The sequence below is a fragment of the Lepisosteus oculatus genome, chromosome 10 (genome assembly GCF_040954835.1).
Source record: "Lepisosteus oculatus isolate fLepOcu1 chromosome 10, fLepOcu1.hap2, whole genome shotgun sequence".
Taxonomy (NCBI): domain Eukaryota; kingdom Metazoa; phylum Chordata; class Actinopteri; order Semionotiformes; family Lepisosteidae; genus Lepisosteus; species Lepisosteus oculatus.
In genome coordinates this window covers 36,909,170-36,926,378 of record NC_090705.1, presented here as the reverse complement: position 1 = coordinate 36,926,378, position 17,209 = coordinate 36,909,170, and the positions used below count along the sequence as shown (strand labels likewise).

General features: G+C 34.0%; 1 protein-coding gene across 11 annotated transcripts in view; it reads left to right on the top strand.

Annotated features, from left to right (window-relative positions):
* csmd3b (CUB and Sushi multiple domains 3b) overlaps positions 1-17,209 on the top strand; it is a 553,423-nt gene that overhangs the window by 342,554 nt on the left and 193,660 nt on the right. For all 11 annotated transcript variants that reach the window (XM_015357110.2, XM_069195150.1, XM_015357108.2 and 8 more), the window contains 2 exons: positions 14,121-14,303; positions 15,694-16,020. In XM_015357110.2, coding sequence (XP_015212596.2) covers positions 14,121-14,303; positions 15,694-16,020 — 510 coding nt within the window. The remainder of the gene's footprint in view (positions 1-14,120; positions 14,304-15,693; positions 16,021-17,209) is intronic.

Genomic DNA, 17,209 nt, shown 5'->3' with positions numbered 1-17,209 from the left:
GTGCCGTTTTTAAATTTGTGGACAAGTTTTTAAATCTGTGAGCTTGTTTATTATTTATTGGTCAAAGTCAGATTCTACCTTCTCAGCCACACTCATGCTTTTCTTTAGAGTTATTTGTCTTCAGTCATCAAAATTTCCACTGTTTTTCTGTCAAAGTGTCCTTTGTCAAATGACCCTGGATTTATGACATATTTTAAGAGAGTTATCTAATTTTCTTCACAAATGCCTCCTCATAAAGTGTGGCATCTCTTTTGCTTTTTGCAGAAATAAGGCACCATTATGATACAATCAAGCTGTTGGAACTAGACAAGTGAATTTTAACTTGTCAGATAAAAACACTTATTTGTCATTGTCAAATGCTAGTGTTTGCTCTCAAAGTAGTAAAAAAAAAAGAAATATGCCATCACAGGTTTCAGGCCCATACATGGGATCATTGTCCCAATAATCATTTTTTCAAATAGTTCTCCACACTGTTTCAATTTACCATCATGTCAAGATTCTCTAGCTTTTGAAGTATAAAAAGCCATCAAAAAGGAGACATCATGATGATCCTGAAAGTGTTTGTCTGGGGATAGATATCTAGTCCCTCTGCAGTGACATTGTCCTGTGAATTCAAAGAGTTTTCAGAATGCCAAGCAGGAATTCAACTGTTAGACTATTCTGTGAAGCTAGAAATGTTATGGGTAATTCAAAGAGTGGCAGTGCCAAACAGTTCAAGTGTAGGTGTTCTAATCATTAATTGTCAGCGTAGATGTGTGCTGATGACAAAGTTAGTTTCTCTTCTGTGTTCACTCACTGTTTTTGTGTATTTTGCAGTTAGCCTTACATGAGACGAAAAAAAATACACTGCTTATTTGTTTGTAGCTGTGGATTTTGTACATTAGAAATGATAAAAAATTCAAATGGCAGATGAAAACAATTGTCTGAAATATGTTTTACCAAGGTGACAAGATGTACTTCTGTTTGTTCCCTTGAATCTTTTAACCATAGAGATGCTCACCAGAAATATTTTAAAATGACCAAGTGCAAACTTCACACTTCTTTCCTACTCTGTGTGAAGCCCAACCATCTGTGCTTGGAACAAAACATTATATGACAGAATGATAATGCTTAGGGCAGTGCAGGTGCATAATATCCATCTGTGTAAGTATAAGATTTTGTTCTGAGAAAAATAAGATATTTCTCCAAAACTGGACTTTTTTTGTTAATAGTGGATATCTGGACACTGTAATTATTGATGGCTACTGTTGAGTCTCCTCTAACTACTTTCGCACAATAGTGTTTATCATGCAAAGTCCTCTCATGAAAACCATTCAAGTGTTTGTGAGGGCAGTCTGACACTTGATTTGTCTCTTTAACCTCAGCTTCGATTCTGCCCAACTAGCCAAATTTGGTGTAATGTTTTAACCTGTAAACCTCATTATTTTGTTTCATTTTATTATCAATAATTAATGCCATTAATTGAGGAATCTCAGTGCTGTTGTATGGTAGCAAAATATGTTTGAAAATGAATATGCACAAGGAATTTAATTTCCCTGTCCTTAGTACAATGTCAAAATGTTGTTTCTTTAATTCAGAATGGTGGGCTGACAAAAGAAATTACATTGGGAATAGAGAAAATCATTAAGAGTCTGATTAAAATAATTCTTCTGCTTTGACCAAAGAAATAAAATGAATTACAGAAATCAGTTACTTTTAGCATTCTATTCTCAGATTAGATAACGTAACAAACCGAAAGTAATACTCTTATCACACTTTGAACCATTGGGTACAGTGCTTTGTCCATTACCACTATAAGGACAATAATTTTTTTTTAAAAAGAAACAGATGTCAAAATGTTTCTGAAATGTCCACCTGTGATATTTCAGCTGCTTAGTTACATGATTCCATATTCATATAACTATCAACTGATGTTAAATCACTACAATATTTATCTTTTTACAATAACAGCAAATGCTGTTCTTAGAAAAGGTTAAAATGTTATAACTTTTTATGAAGTACAGAATATAAGCTTAATAATATTAGTACAAGCACATTTAAACCAGAACCCACTGTACGTTACCATATTAAAGACTATGATGCATAAAATATATGCATAATTAAATGATTTATGATGAAGGTGGAAGGTTGTGTACTTTTGTCCAACTGAGCAATCTTGCTTTTATAAAATATACCGACTTTTTAATGTTTAATGTTTAACATGCTGTAATACACAGTTTAAAGTTATTAAAAGTCTAAAGAGTATACAACTTAAAATCTTAATTGGAAAACAATTGTCCTTAAGCAGTGACTGGGATTCGAAACAGGGCGTTTTCTGGCGACAGCTCAAATGCTGTACATAAGACGTTAAGGTTTATTAGCTCCATCTGGTGGTTTCACAAGGTACTATTATCCTATTTAAAAAAACATGCATTATGAGGCGGTATGTTGTGCAACAACCACCACGTTTTAACGCAGCGTACCTCGTACATTTTGAATGGCTAGATCTGTGTAATACACAAATTTGATTTCACTTGTCATGTCTAATTTCTGTTATTTAGTATATAGTCTTTGTGAATAAGTCCGTATCGTACATACACTATATGTATAGTATATATTTTAAAACATACAGTAAAGAAGATCAGTCTTCTCAATAAAATATTTAAATAATATGGCTTGGTCTTTAAAAAGAGAAAAACCTCCCATTGAAAAGCACTTTATAATATTTCTGATTTACTGTGGCAAAACAAAATCAAATTGTTTTTTTAGGGCTTTGCAGCATGGTGTTATACCACAATAAAATATATGTTTGACCACCATCATCAGAGGTAAAAACTGAAAATCAAAGCATGAGTAATTAAATTAATTGGATTTTTAAACATTTATTGATTAGGGATCAGTAATATATATATATTTTTTTTTTAATACAAGTGTGTTTATACAAAATACACATTCATTTACTAGCTCTTTTCATAAATCTCAAAATGTTGTATGGTATCACACATACACATACTGTTCTAAACGTAATAGAAGTAAAACAAAAGGACAGCAAACAGACGTAGTAAAACCAAAGGTAAAACTACATTTTAAATTAAGTGGTATAGCGAAAAAATAATAATACTGTTTGTGGGTGTTTTTAAAATTCAATAGCCATAGGGCCTGTGATGGATTTACATATTGAACACCACAAGATGCTGCTGCACAAAAGAAGGGTCTGTCACTCGTTGTGTCAAAGCTAGTGTGAATTTCACGTGAAGTTCTGATTTCCAATGGACAGACATTTGTTCTGATGGCTTTTGGAAGTACTTAATTCTGTAGATTGTATATACTGTAGCACCTTAATATATCTCAGTAAACTAAGTATTACAATTTCTAATATTGATGAAACAATGCGCATATCAATTTTTCAGTATCAGATAGGTATCAGATCAAGCAAGGTGGAAGAAAGATCCCCCAGTGATTTACCTACAAGTACTTAAAATGACAAGTAACACCAGGTTCCTAACTTACATCAAGGGTTTGATTTCAGCACAGGCAAAGACAACACTGGAATCACAGTTATTGTGAAGCTGATATTTGGAGCTTAAAAACGTAATCTCTGTCTTGTCACTGTTTGCACTAAGAAAGCTGTTACATCCATAGCAGACAGGAAAGTGGAAAATGCAGAACCACAATGGCACCCTCTGAATTGCTCTGCAAGCAAATCTGAATGTCATCATCATAGTAGTGATAAAACCTCTGTGGCTAAGGATCTGCGCCTGTGACTGGAAGGTTGCCAGTTCAAATCCCACGGCCGGCAGAGGTATCCTACTCCGTTGGGCCCCTGAGCAAGGCCCTTAACCCTAACTGCTCCAGGGGCGCCATACAATGGCTGACCCTGTGCTCTGACCCCAAGCTTCTCTCCCCATCTGTGTGTCTGTGTCTCCATGGAGAAAAGCTGGGGTATGTGAAAAGACTAATTCCTAATGCAAGAAATTGTATAGGGCTAATAAAGAAACATTATTGTAAACATCATCATTTTTGTACAACAAACCCTCTATACCACTCTAAGTGTGAAATCAATTTTTAAAAAGATTTTTAGGAATTGGCTCCACACAGTCAAATACGAGTCAAATCAAAGGATGGAAGTACCAGTGATAATTTTTTTTTGCAGATAATATTCCATGCGATCCAAGTAGTTTGTCGTTGACAGTATAAAAAAGCTGCACTTACATCGTGAAGAAGGAAATTAAGTGATCTAAAGAGTCAGAAGTCACCAGAAAATCATTAACTACCTTAACATGGGCTATTTCAGGAGTCTCACTCCCGTCTAAACCCCAACTGAAAAGTACGAAAGAGCACATTGAATGCAAGATGTGATTGCAGGTGGGCTCCCACAGCCTTTCTGTGATTTTTTGTGAGAAATGAAAAATTGTAAACAAGACAGTAGTTGTGTGATTACTGGTGGGCCTACTCCAGGTTTTTTGTAAGGTGTGAATGTAAACCTACAGGTTGAACACCAGAGCATTGATATAGTGACTAACAAAGGAGACAAAAAGCAGAGAAGCTAGCTTTGAGTAAGGACATAGGAATAGCAGGTCTTATTTTTGCTAGGAACTCAGGCTTATAGGCAGCATCAGCTCTAAAAAGAAAGAAAACCATGAAAACAGAAGAGCACATTACGGTCATGATTGCAGAAGGTGAGACCTTTAATTGATGGTATTATTGAACAAAAGTTTGAGTGGAGGTTAAGTTCTAATCTTGCAGTTCCACTTCCCTACACAAAAAAGCTATCTAGATTAACATGGTACTGCACGCAACTTTTCTAATACCCCTCCCTCTGCCCCAGTTTCACCATTGCAGCATTTTCTCTCTGGCTCATTCCTCATAAGTCAAGTGACTGTGAGGGTGTGACAGTGCTGATCTCTGACCAGCGCTGTCATTTCCTAAGCCAGGCAAAGAATATCTGGACACCTTAAGGACATCGTTACAGAATATTTGATGTTGTTCCTAAGCCTATAGATGAATAGTTAGCCATGTGTTTTTCCACAAAATTACATTCTGTTGCCCTCGCATCAAGGTGTTAATTTGTGTGCCATGAGAAAGAAATGAGACAAACTGCTGTGATAAGAAATGCACAGTTCAAATTTTTTAAATATATAATACAGTATATAGTCTAATATGTGGCCGTGTTTACAAGCTTGGACTTTGACGTGCTACTTTAAGCCAAATCAATCTAAAGTAGCTATAGTTAGAGGATTTTATATGCATATTGTTGTGTTGGTTATACAAAGCATAGTATGTTGAGAAGTTGTTAGTTTAACTGGAAACTTCTGTGAAATTCTTAAGTATTGTAAAATGTTCATTGGGACGTTATCTACTCACAGGTGGATTCAACAAAGGATCTGTTGTAAAATGTAAATCGTGTTAATAATAAATAAAGCATGTAATTCTGTATACTACCTTTTCCTTGCTTATATTAGTACTGTTGCTGGATTACATTTTTAATGCCAGCAGTTTAAAACTTTATTGACACCCTCTGGCAAGCAAAATTGTCTTTGTAGAAGATGACAGATATTCGTGGATGTAGTTCATTATTTTTCTGCTGCTTGACTGTCAAAATTATCAAAAGATTCTTCTCCTAGGCTACCAAGTACTCTTAAAACACATTCCAAAATTGTCTCCTTTGTTCTTTTAAAGCCTTCATTTAGAACTGTGCAATTAAAGAAAGGGAAGCAAATGAAACAGATCAAAGAATTGCTACTTGATGAGAGTATTTGGTGGCTTCTTTCAAGAAAAAGCTAGATGAGATCCTTGAATCAATAAGCTCCTAGCAACCAAATGAGTTATGGGGCCTCTTATAATTTGTAAACTTTCTTTTATTCTTATTTTCCTATTTGGAAATATATCATATGTTATCAGTGATAAGAAAGCTTTATTGGCCTCAATTGATTGCGTACTATGTGTTTCATCAGGTTTAGTATCATATATCGGTTTGGTTGACGAAGAGGTTTGTGTAGATTCAGGATTTAATGTAAAAAGTAAAATAATTTTTTAAACATAAGTATTTTTCAACATGAATAAAAGTGGTTAGCCTTTAAAGGAAAACAGCACACACTATTCACAATAGGAAAAAAAATATTTTTATCAAAAGAAGTGGGGGAAATAGCATTAACATTCATTACAGATTTAAGACCTCTAGGAATCATTACTGAGATGTAACTGGAACACTGATTAGGTCACAAAGTTGATATGTGTTTTATGAGCTAAAATGAGATATTCAGGCATCTCATGCGCTATTGATGAGATCTTAATGTTCTTTTATGTGAGACTGCAATAAGGAATTAAGGTTTCATTTTAAACAAATTCAAGTGGTTATGTATTGTTCCACGTGAGCAGCAACTAGATATTTCAGGACGTGTTTCTTGCATTCTGCAGTAAGCTTAACGTGCACAATCTGAAGACTGAGAAAGACTATGAGATGGAGATGTAAACCTCAGAACTTTTATGTGTTTTGGAAACAGTGAGAGAGGTTGACTTCTCTTTTGTTTCGCAAATTAGGTTCACAATAACAGTCTAAAGGTTTCTATCAGCTGCTATAAAACATCCTTATTGCACTTAATTGCTTGTTGTGGTATCAGGGAATTTGGATAAAAGCAAGCGTGCTGTGGTTCTATATCACTCTTTGTACTTTACTGTTGGCATTTGCCAAATAGAATCTGCAGTCATTTTTTTCTTTAAAAGCAGATGTCCTGTGGAACAAACACAATATACAATACTTATACCCAATGAACTTACCAGTGACCTGCTTTGAATCATTTAACCACCTAAGTACGATTCCCACTGTATTGCCATGACTCTGTGAATGAACTATGTAATACCATACTTATAGTTTTCAAAACATTTGAGAGATGAATGCTTCCATTAAAATGAGCTTTTAGCTTCTTGCTTCTGTTATTTGAATTCACATTTGAGTTGTATTCCCTCAGTTCAAAGAAGTTTACATTAATGCTCATAAATTTAATTACAATCAAACCTTAGTTGCTTGCTTTTTGATTCAACATATTCATAATATAGATAGAGTGTGAGCATATAATAAAATACTGTAGTATTATATGTACTGCTAAAACTTAATTTAAGCCATACGACTTAATGCTTGAATGATTGCTTACAGTTCTACTGAGTTTTGTAGCTTGTAGTTCGGCCACAATGCTACAAAAAGGAAAAGTACCCTAGTAGCAGCTGAACATAATGAATTAGGAATAAAATTTGTATAATTAATGCGACTTTGTAAAATCCATTAAAATTATTTAATAAAATTTATCAATACCGTACAATCTAAGAAATAAGACAGGTCAAACTGTCTTTTTTACTTTTGTCTTCTTCTTATTATTAATATCTGTTTAATTAAAACAATGGTAGTTGCCCTTTCTCTGGTTGTCAGACTGGTATTGAATTAAGAGATGAATTGACATACAGTAGACAATTTGTCACAAAATAAATTTCCACAGGAAACTGTAACATCGCAATAAATGCTAGTCTTAATCAGGTAGTGAATTTTAGGATGCAACAACAAAGACCAATAAGTTTATAAAACATACAGTATAAATTCAGATAACCTTGTGTAAAGTCACAAATCAGGGGAAGAGTATAAAAACATTTCAAAGACCCTTATTTCTTGAAGCATTCATCAATAAGAAGGTGAAGGTACCTAGACATTATGTAGCTCACGCTGTTGCTACAAATTGAACAACCTGATAAGGAGTAAACTGGTTTGGGTTGCACCTGTGAGGCCATTGACTGAAATTGGGTACAATGTGCATGAATAAACAGTATCCCACTACACAAAGCTGGCTTGTATGGCAGAATGAAAAATCCATATAATCTCCCAGGTGGTTTTTGCAACAAAGCATTTACATATTTTTTTATTTGGTCAGACATGAGAAAATTAGAATGTTTTGGTCAAATGTGAAAATATTACGTCTGACAGAAACCCAGCATAGTGCATCACTTGGTCAGCATCATCCCTGCTGTCAAGCATGGTAGTGGCAGCATTGTTTTATAGTTGTGGTTCTCATCAGCAGGGACTGGAAGGCTTGTCAAGTCTGATGGGAACATGCAGTAGATGGAGTAAAGTATTTGCAAAAGAGAATAACCTGCTTTAGACCTAAAACCAGGAGAAAAAGCCACCTTTTAGCAGCACAGTGACCCAAGGTGCAAGATTAAAGCTCTCCTAAAGTGATTTAATTTAAAAAAAGTGAATTTACTTTAGTGATTCTAAGTGGATAGCCTTAAAAACTGCTATTGATAGGTGATCTTCAAGCCGTTTTTAGAAGCATGAGCAAACCTGCCAATAAGAATCAACAACAATTGTCCCATGTCAGTGTCTACTGTACGTTTAGTAGTCTTAAAAAACTCATGGCTGTAATTAATGTAAAAGGTTCTTATACAAAATAATGAGTTTATGAGTCTGAACAATTACAGTATCAATGAACATTCCAGTTTTTAGTTTTTTCTGCCATTTACTGCAACTTATCCTACCTTTAGAAGTATTCAGTTTGAGCCTTCAGGTTTTGATTAAAATATAAATTTAAACAAATTAAAGATGAGATGCCAAAGGAAGGGTCTAAATACATTAGATTTACTGTAGGTAGTGGTATTAAAACAAGTTCTGTCAAGTTTCAAATCATGATTTGTATGAAATGTTAAAGACATTTTGGTAATTGGTCTTAATTTAATCATCTTGTTTTCATTGCTGTTATACCATAAAGGAATGAAAATATAAAATGAAACTTCAAAATTGTTGAATAGTAAAATAAAGACATTTATTTTAGACATAGTGACATAATGGGTGGCACTCTTGAGTCTTGACCAGAATTTCCAAAACCAATCATAACAACCTAAAGAATGGTGACTGGGGATACTGTGCTGTAGGACGTTATTCCTGAGATAAGACACTAAACTGTGGTTCTGACTATTGTATTTAAAGATCACAATTTAAAAGCTGTATCAGTGTTAACTTCTGTGTTCTGGTGGTGTTCCACTCTGGTGTTGTACTTTCCGGCCTTCATAAAGTCCCCTTTAATTCAGTTAGTGAAACTCATTCAATCTTAAAGTTAATACTTGTTTTTTTCAGATCCTGCACTGTTCTGTAGATTTATTAATGTGCAAGTGTGTTTGTCTTGAGTTCTGTAATTCCATTACTCCGGAGAAATGTCAACAGAATAATTAGTATTCTTATGCTCTGGTTTGCTGTGACAAATAATTGAGTGACCAGGTAATATTTTCCCTATGACACTCATTGCAACCTAGAACAAAAGTGATTAAAATTATTATGTATTACTTTTTCCTTTGGTTAACCTTAAGACATTTTCGTCTTGTTTCTTCTGGCAAGATTAGCTGCTATAGACAAAAAATGCTATACTATATCAACAAAATATTACTGCCTGTTGTTCAGATACACTATTATTTATTGAAGTAGTTTTGTATGATGTACTGTAAATACTGCTTCTGCAGCATTCTGTGCTTGTACTTAACCACTGTGATAGTGCTACACACTAAAAAAACATGAGACCACAGGACAGTTTCAAGCAATATGCAACACTCTGAAGATGCTCAATTTATCATAATGTCTAGTGGTACCCTGAAGGCTCAAGTATCACCAGTTTACTGTCTTTTGGTTATAATACACTGATTTAAATTATCAGTTTTAGCAATTAATTGTAAGTGTAATTCTGATTTGAATTCATCTCAATTTTGCTTGTTATTATCTGTATATTCTGCTGTTTTTGAGAGATATGTATGCCAAGCCAGGTTATAAACCCTTGGATATTCAATAATGACCTATATATAGTATACATTGTTAATGCTGGAAACTAAGTGTACATCTTTTGTGTGAACAGTTTAGTATGCAGTATATAACATTGTTCCATGTGAGAATATATTTATAAAACAACTTATTATTGTGGATGATTTTAGTAATAGTTTAGGGAATTAAAGGCCATTTATTCAGCATTTCATAAAATGAGAAACAATAACAATAGTTTAACCTTTTTTCTTCAGTGCAGGGAAGGTGCAAGAAAACAGGAAAGGTGATAGTGTTTAAATAATGAACAATGCCATACCTTAAATTAATACAATACATCATAGCATTCCTAAACCCACTGAACATCAATACAGATCATTGCACTGTTTGTATGTTGATTCAAGTTTAAATACAGTATATATATATTTTTTTATCAAGGTTATACACTTAATTAAAGTTTAAATATAATCTTGTCTTGTCACCAGCAACATGCTTCAGTAATTACATTACATGTGTGTGTAAGAAAATGGAAGCTAGAGTATTTGTTATTTAAAAAAATGCCTGTGGATAATTCCTTAGAAAATAGAAAGTACTAACCTTGAAGTGAAATGTACTGCATTTTAGATAGATTAAGTAGCACCACAGTATATGTATTTTGTTCTGTCAGACATTTCTCTGCCGCTCAGAACTGGTTTGATCTGTTCTTTTGATATTTTTTTCCTAAAGAGTTATATGCAGGTATTATCTACTTTTAGACTGATCATTTCATGTTTACAGAATTATTTTTCACTGTTTCCACTGTACAAATAATACTTGAATATAAAGGAAGCTATAGTTGAATAAACATCAGGATTCTCAGGAAAATATGTGTCATATTCAAGTGTGGAAGTTTCTTTGAATTTCTTCCACTATGAATTATTTCATACTGGAGAAATTTATATGAAACAGTTCTCCTACAAATCAGAGCATAAACAAGTATCCATTTGCTTTTCAATTAATATAATGTATATACACATATACAGTATACTACAGTACATTATATCAACTGAGCATCAGAAAAAAATACCTATATTTTTGGTAATATTTTGGTATGATTTTGGTGTCATTTTGATTCATTATTGTTGACTGACCTTTATACTTTCTAGTGACATAAGTTAGTGCATTAAGTTAGTGAGTTGTGCAGGCACAGGTATTATTGATGTGATTTAATCTGATGAATGTCAAGCCTGATGAAAATCACGTAGGAAAAAGGGTAAAAAAACAATATTTCCTTCTTAAAAAGAGAACTATGCCTTTGTCTCACCAGTACATTGGAGTTACTCATCAGGCTGACTTGCCAGGTATGTAGCCAAGTCTTTGTAGTGATTGATGGCAAGCTGACTGAACAATACTACATTGATCAAATTCTTGGAGCAGTTCCTGTCCCTGTGTGGTCATAGATGCCCAACTCACCAGACATGAATGACATTCAACTTTTGTTTGAAGAACTGTGACAATGTGTGGCATCTACAGTATGGCTCAGGGTCCAATGAACAGAAATACAACCCTTGTGGCTTTAAAAGAGGAATTAAAATCCCACTAAACAGTATTTGCAAAGCATGAATATAGCTTGTATTGTTTCCTATGGGGCTGACACAAGCTATTAACTTTTGAGTTTCACAGTAGTCCCCTGGATTAACCATGTTTATGACTAAAGTTAATCAGCACAATTAATTTTTATACTGTTCAATAAAAAGTCGGTGCAATTCCTACAAAAAGTTCTACGTTAATAACTATATTGACATTCAGATTTGACATGTGAAACCAGAACCTTTAATATAACAATGATCCAAACACTACTTATGAATGGAGTAACTAGATGCAGCAGCAGAACAAAAAAGCAATGAGTTAAAGCAGAGGTGTCAAACTCATTTAATCTGTGGTCCAGAGTTTATTTAAATGTCTGGCATAAATTGTTACTATTAATTCTACTTGGTACATGATATTATTTATTTGTGGTGTTTTGTATTTTGGCCATTTATTTTACGATTTAATACCTACCTTAAACGTATAATTAGCAGTCATTGTGTTTTCAGAAGATCCCAAATTAGCTAAACATACAGTACTCTCAGAATTTGTATGTTTAACATGAGTAATCATAATTATGTAAAATACCATAGTTATAATAGAGCCATTTTTGCTACAATGAAGGAAATTCATAGTTACTTGCCTTGTGGTCTCATTTACTAGTGATTATTATCATTGAAAGTGTTGCCTGTCCTTCAAAACAAAAGCAATAAAATAAGAAAAGGATGCTCCATGGCTGTAAAACTTGGTAAAAAAGGTGAATGATCAAAATACAGTACATTTGCATTGCTTTGAACTTAGCTGTGATGTGCATATGTTCAGCAGTTTATAATATTTACATATTTGCTTATGTAAATATTACTGTAATAGGTTAAATGTGCTACTTTTCACAAATTATGGCAAGCATACAACAGTGTTTTAATTTTGAGAATTCAGTGGTTCAGTTGCTGAGATTGCACCAAAATTATTAGCAAGAATTAGTTCTGATCTTAACATTATGCCTTAATTCGTTTTTAAAGTGATCAGTTAAATTTCAGTTTCAGTCCTGTGTATACTGTACCAGACCTACATAGAAGATGTTATAATACAGAATATCAGCACATTTGTTTCCAGACTTATCTTGTATTGTAGGAGCCAGTTTTGCACACACCAGGTTTCAAGCCAGGACTTTGAGCTTGGCAGGGTCAGGGCTTGATCTCCTGATGTCTTGGAAATATCCACCATGTGTCTGTAGTTGTAGCTGTTATTTCCCACTGGGGATATTCTGAAATGAAAGCTTTAATTTCTGAAATCTGTGTCATAGTGGTTATATGCTGTACTGTATTTAAGACTGTATCCCCCCCCCTCCCCATGAAATAGAAACAAAAAGATAGTATGTAAATCATAGAAAAGATTTACAGATCGCTTAAAACAGGTATAAAATGTAATACTGTAATTGTACGTAATAGCACTGTACCATGCAAATTTATAATAAGCTGAATTCCAGAAAACAACAAAAACAAACAAAAAAGGTGTTCACACCTTTGAGTATTCATTTAGATAAAATACTGTATATTAAACACAACCAAAATGAATATATCACAATCAGAAATCTTTTCATTGGAGGTGTAATCAAAGCCTTCAGAACTATACATACCTGCAGGCCTCTGTATGGTTCCTCTGAAGTTATAAAAGAGGGAGCAATAAGAAAAATTTCACTAGTAGCAAGCATCATCATGATGAAGTTCAGAGAGCTTTCCAAAGAGTGTAGGCAAGTGGTCTTTGGCCACAACGTGTTGAGGGATGGTTATCAAAAAAATGTTAAACCTGACTTAACACCTTTACACTGCAGTTTCCATTATTGTAGCATTCACGATGAGAAAGCCTCTTGCTCAGAAAAACACAAAAATTGTGGCTCAAAGATGCCATACTACACCTGAATGACAATTGAAACCATGTCTAATGGTCACATTAAATGCAAATTGAACACTCTGGACATGTTCATCAGTATTATGATAGAACACATGAAGCTCATGTTAAGAAAACACATGCAAGCCTACTCTGAAATACACATGAAAGCCTACTAGTATAGTAGCACAGTGTACTTTATTTTGTGATTGTTTTGCTTTTATGGGACCTTGAGCCCTTGTTAAAATGGGAAGAGTCAGGTCACAAAAGTAAATAAGAAGGTCTTATAATAATAATAAGAAGAAAAAGAATTGCCGATTTAAAGTTATTCAACATGTTACAAACAATAGCATTTAATCCATCTAGCTTGTTGGAGACTAACAGCTATTTGATCTGAGGAGCTCGTCATGATCAGGTCCCATCATACTTTTCTTTGCTCGCGACAACATAGGTTTCAGTTCTTTTAGCTCTTTTGTATGAACTTTTTTTGTTTTGGGATTTGCTTTCATTTTATTGTATTTTAAATGCCTTTCACATTTTGCAAAACTATTGGTAATGATTACTTAAAAGGTGATGTATAAGTCAAATATTTATTTTGTTATTTTCCTGATATAATAAAAAAAGTACATTCCTTCTAAATGTGATTTAGATGTAATTTTTGTTTTATCAATCAGATCTATTTACCATTTTAGCTAGAATATTTACCATGGAGCCCCATTTTGGGAAATTAGGGGTACTGATTTTTTTTTGCTGCCTTCACTTGCTTTGTTCTTTAAGTTGTATTGAAATCATGCTTTTGTTGTCATACAGTACTTTATTAACATTAATTGTCAGTCTGTTTGTAAACATTGCCTCAGTTTCGATGACAAGATTTACTGTTTGAGGATTTTTTTCCTTCTTCCAGAAATTGATAAAGAAAGCTGCGGTGATCCAGGTACACCGTTGTATGGCATACGAGAAGGCAGTGGATTTTCAAATGGTGATGTGCTGCGATTTGAATGTCAGTTTGGGTTTGAACTCATTGGGGAAAGAACCATTACCTGTCAAAACAATAACCAGTGGTCTGCAAATATACCTATCTGCATATGTGAGTATGAGTAGTTTTCTTATAAAATGATTGATAAAGAGTTTCTGGAATAAGCAACTTATACATTAGAAAGGTAATCAGCCAGAAGCCCTAAATAAGTAACCTTAATAATAGCCAGAGTAAATGAATCTCTAAATGCAGACTGAATTTAATTTTAGAGACTGGCTAAGGAGAACCATGAAGCTTTTATGGCACTCATATTGTAAGATGCTTTTAAATTATAACTATGTTTTTGACTTAATGTATAATCTGTTATAACATTCTTACACCCGTCATATGTAATCTGCTGGAGAGTATAATTCCGTTAACAAAATATTATTAATATTATATTTATTTATTTGTGATTAACACCCTCGCTGAAGATGGACACTTATAGCTGATTCACGAACTCTCGCAAGCTCCCAAAATATTGCGTGACATGGGGAAAACAAAGATGATATTTCAAAGTGTATATACAGTATATACTGTATATATACTTTCAATATATAACCACATCTTTTACATGAGGCATGTGTTATAGCATTTCATGTGAAGAAATATGGTGCAGAAGGCGGAGGGGACTAAAGCGAAGAGAAAGACACACCCGATTGACCAACTGGCCATGTGAAAAATTTTAACAATGCCATTGGGTATAGATACAGTATATTCTATCATGCATCAATGTCAGCCTCTTGGGTGAGCAACGGCTCAGCATAAGAGCATGTCGAATCTTAAGGTAATGTGCTTTGAAATGAATGAATTGGCAAAAGAATTCAAAAAATAATAAATAAGCAAATATAAGAAACTTGTTTTGAAAGTTTTGTTACTTCTCCAGAGTGTTCCAAAGGAGACATCCAAGATACCATTCCTTCATCATAGTCAACACAACAAAGATTATTCTAGAGACAGTACTGTGGAATAGTAGTAAGACTTCTGGACCAACAGTATATCTGGCAATTTGAAGGTTCAGATCCCAGCTGCATTCATTGATGAGTGTCATAAAACTAAGCAATGCTTTTTTATATTAAGATTAGTCATATCAATGGATTTCAATTTCAATAATGCTTGTTTGTTATGCCAATATATGGTATATATATATGCCCCTTCAATAAACTTTTTCAGTCTTTAGTTACACTGCTTCTTTGGTGGATATTTCAGTAAGTTTACATATTACACTGAATGATGTAGTACTGTTTTTCAAGTTGCATACTGTATGTTGTTTTTGAAGGAAAAAGGTGATTTAATGTAACGACAATATTTTCCACATATGTTCGTGGCATAACACTTATGCAATGCAGGGCACCTAGAATCATTTTAACTTTTTTTTTTCCACAGCAGTGCTGAAGCTTAAAGTCAGGATTGTGTTGTTAGGAACACTTATTTTTTTCCCTTTGTTCACTTTGTCTTGCAGTTCCTTGTTTATCTAATTTCACTGCCCCCATGGGAACTGTCCTTTCTCCGGATTACCCAGAGGGCTATGGGAACAACATGAATTGTGTTTGGCTTATCATCTCAGAACCAGGGAGCAGAATTCACCTTGCTTTTAATGACTTTGACTTGGAGGCACCATATGACTTTCTCACTGTGAAAGATGGAGAACTACCTGACTCATCAGTTTTGGGGAGATTTACGGGAGCAGAGGTCCCCTCCCACCTCACAAGTAATACCCATATCTTGCGTTTAGAGTTTCAAGCTGATCACTCGATGTCTGGCAGAGGCTTTAATATCACCTATAGCAGTAAGTGTACTTTTCTCAGAAAAACTCCATCAGAAATATTGAAATTTCAAGGAGCGGCATTTGTTGGCATTGCTGCTTTTCTCTCTGTGGACCTGGGTTCAATTCTGGACCTGTGGTGTTGTTTGTGACTGTGTCTTGCATGTACACCCCAAGTTTGCATAGCTTTTCACCCTGTGTTCTGGTTTCCTCCCATAGTCCGAGGAGAAGCCAGTTGGTTTTTTGGCTTCTGGGAAAATTGGCTGTGGTATGTGCATGTCTGCGTTTGTGTCTGTTTGTGACCTGCAGGTACCCTCCAGGGTATATCCCACCTTGCGCCCATTGCTTGCTGGGATAGGCTTCACCTTCCCCACAGTGCTGGCTTAGATGAAGCAGTAAGAAGACCAATGGTTATGGAAATGTCATATTATATATGGAAAATGTTTTTTTAAGCATATTGTTTATACACATCTGCTAACTATACTTTTTCCAGACAGCAAATATCTTATTTTACTCATATACAGATCTGACACTCATAGCTGGTACTTCTGGAGGAAGAAAAAATAAGGGTTTTAGATAGAGTGAATTCATAAAGGACAGATCAACAATTAGAAAAAAAATCAAATAAAAAAATGAGTTGCCAGAATAAGCTCAGTTGTTGATTTGTTAGATTCTTTTGTAACATACCTTAAAAACACAAATAAAAGTTTGACACTATGATGAAACAGAATTGATTTAGATTTTGGCAGGAGATTGATTTCCTAGGAGTTACTAGGAATCTGAAAAAAGAAACCCCCTGAACATTTTAGCAGTTCAATAATTTGTACAAAATAGTCACAGTTCTATTTTTTTACCTTTAAATTGCATGTACTTATTGAGCTTTCTATCCCCATTAATATAGTTTTATTCATATAAATCAAAATTTAATACATCATTTGCTATTGAAAATCTAATAAAAATAAGGATATGGAACTCAAAGGAGGCATTTTTAAAACTCTAGTCACCAATGTTAATGGACACAAAGGACCATTTGTAACTATTTTATAACTTTCAATAAAAAACCCAATAATGCATTTATAGTGTATTAAGCATTCCACCACAGAGTGTGGAACTGATTATCTACAATGTAGAAAGATGGGTTAGATATTCATTGCATATTAATCATGTCTGTTTAATAGGAAAGCATAAAACTGAAATGATAGTGCTTATTACA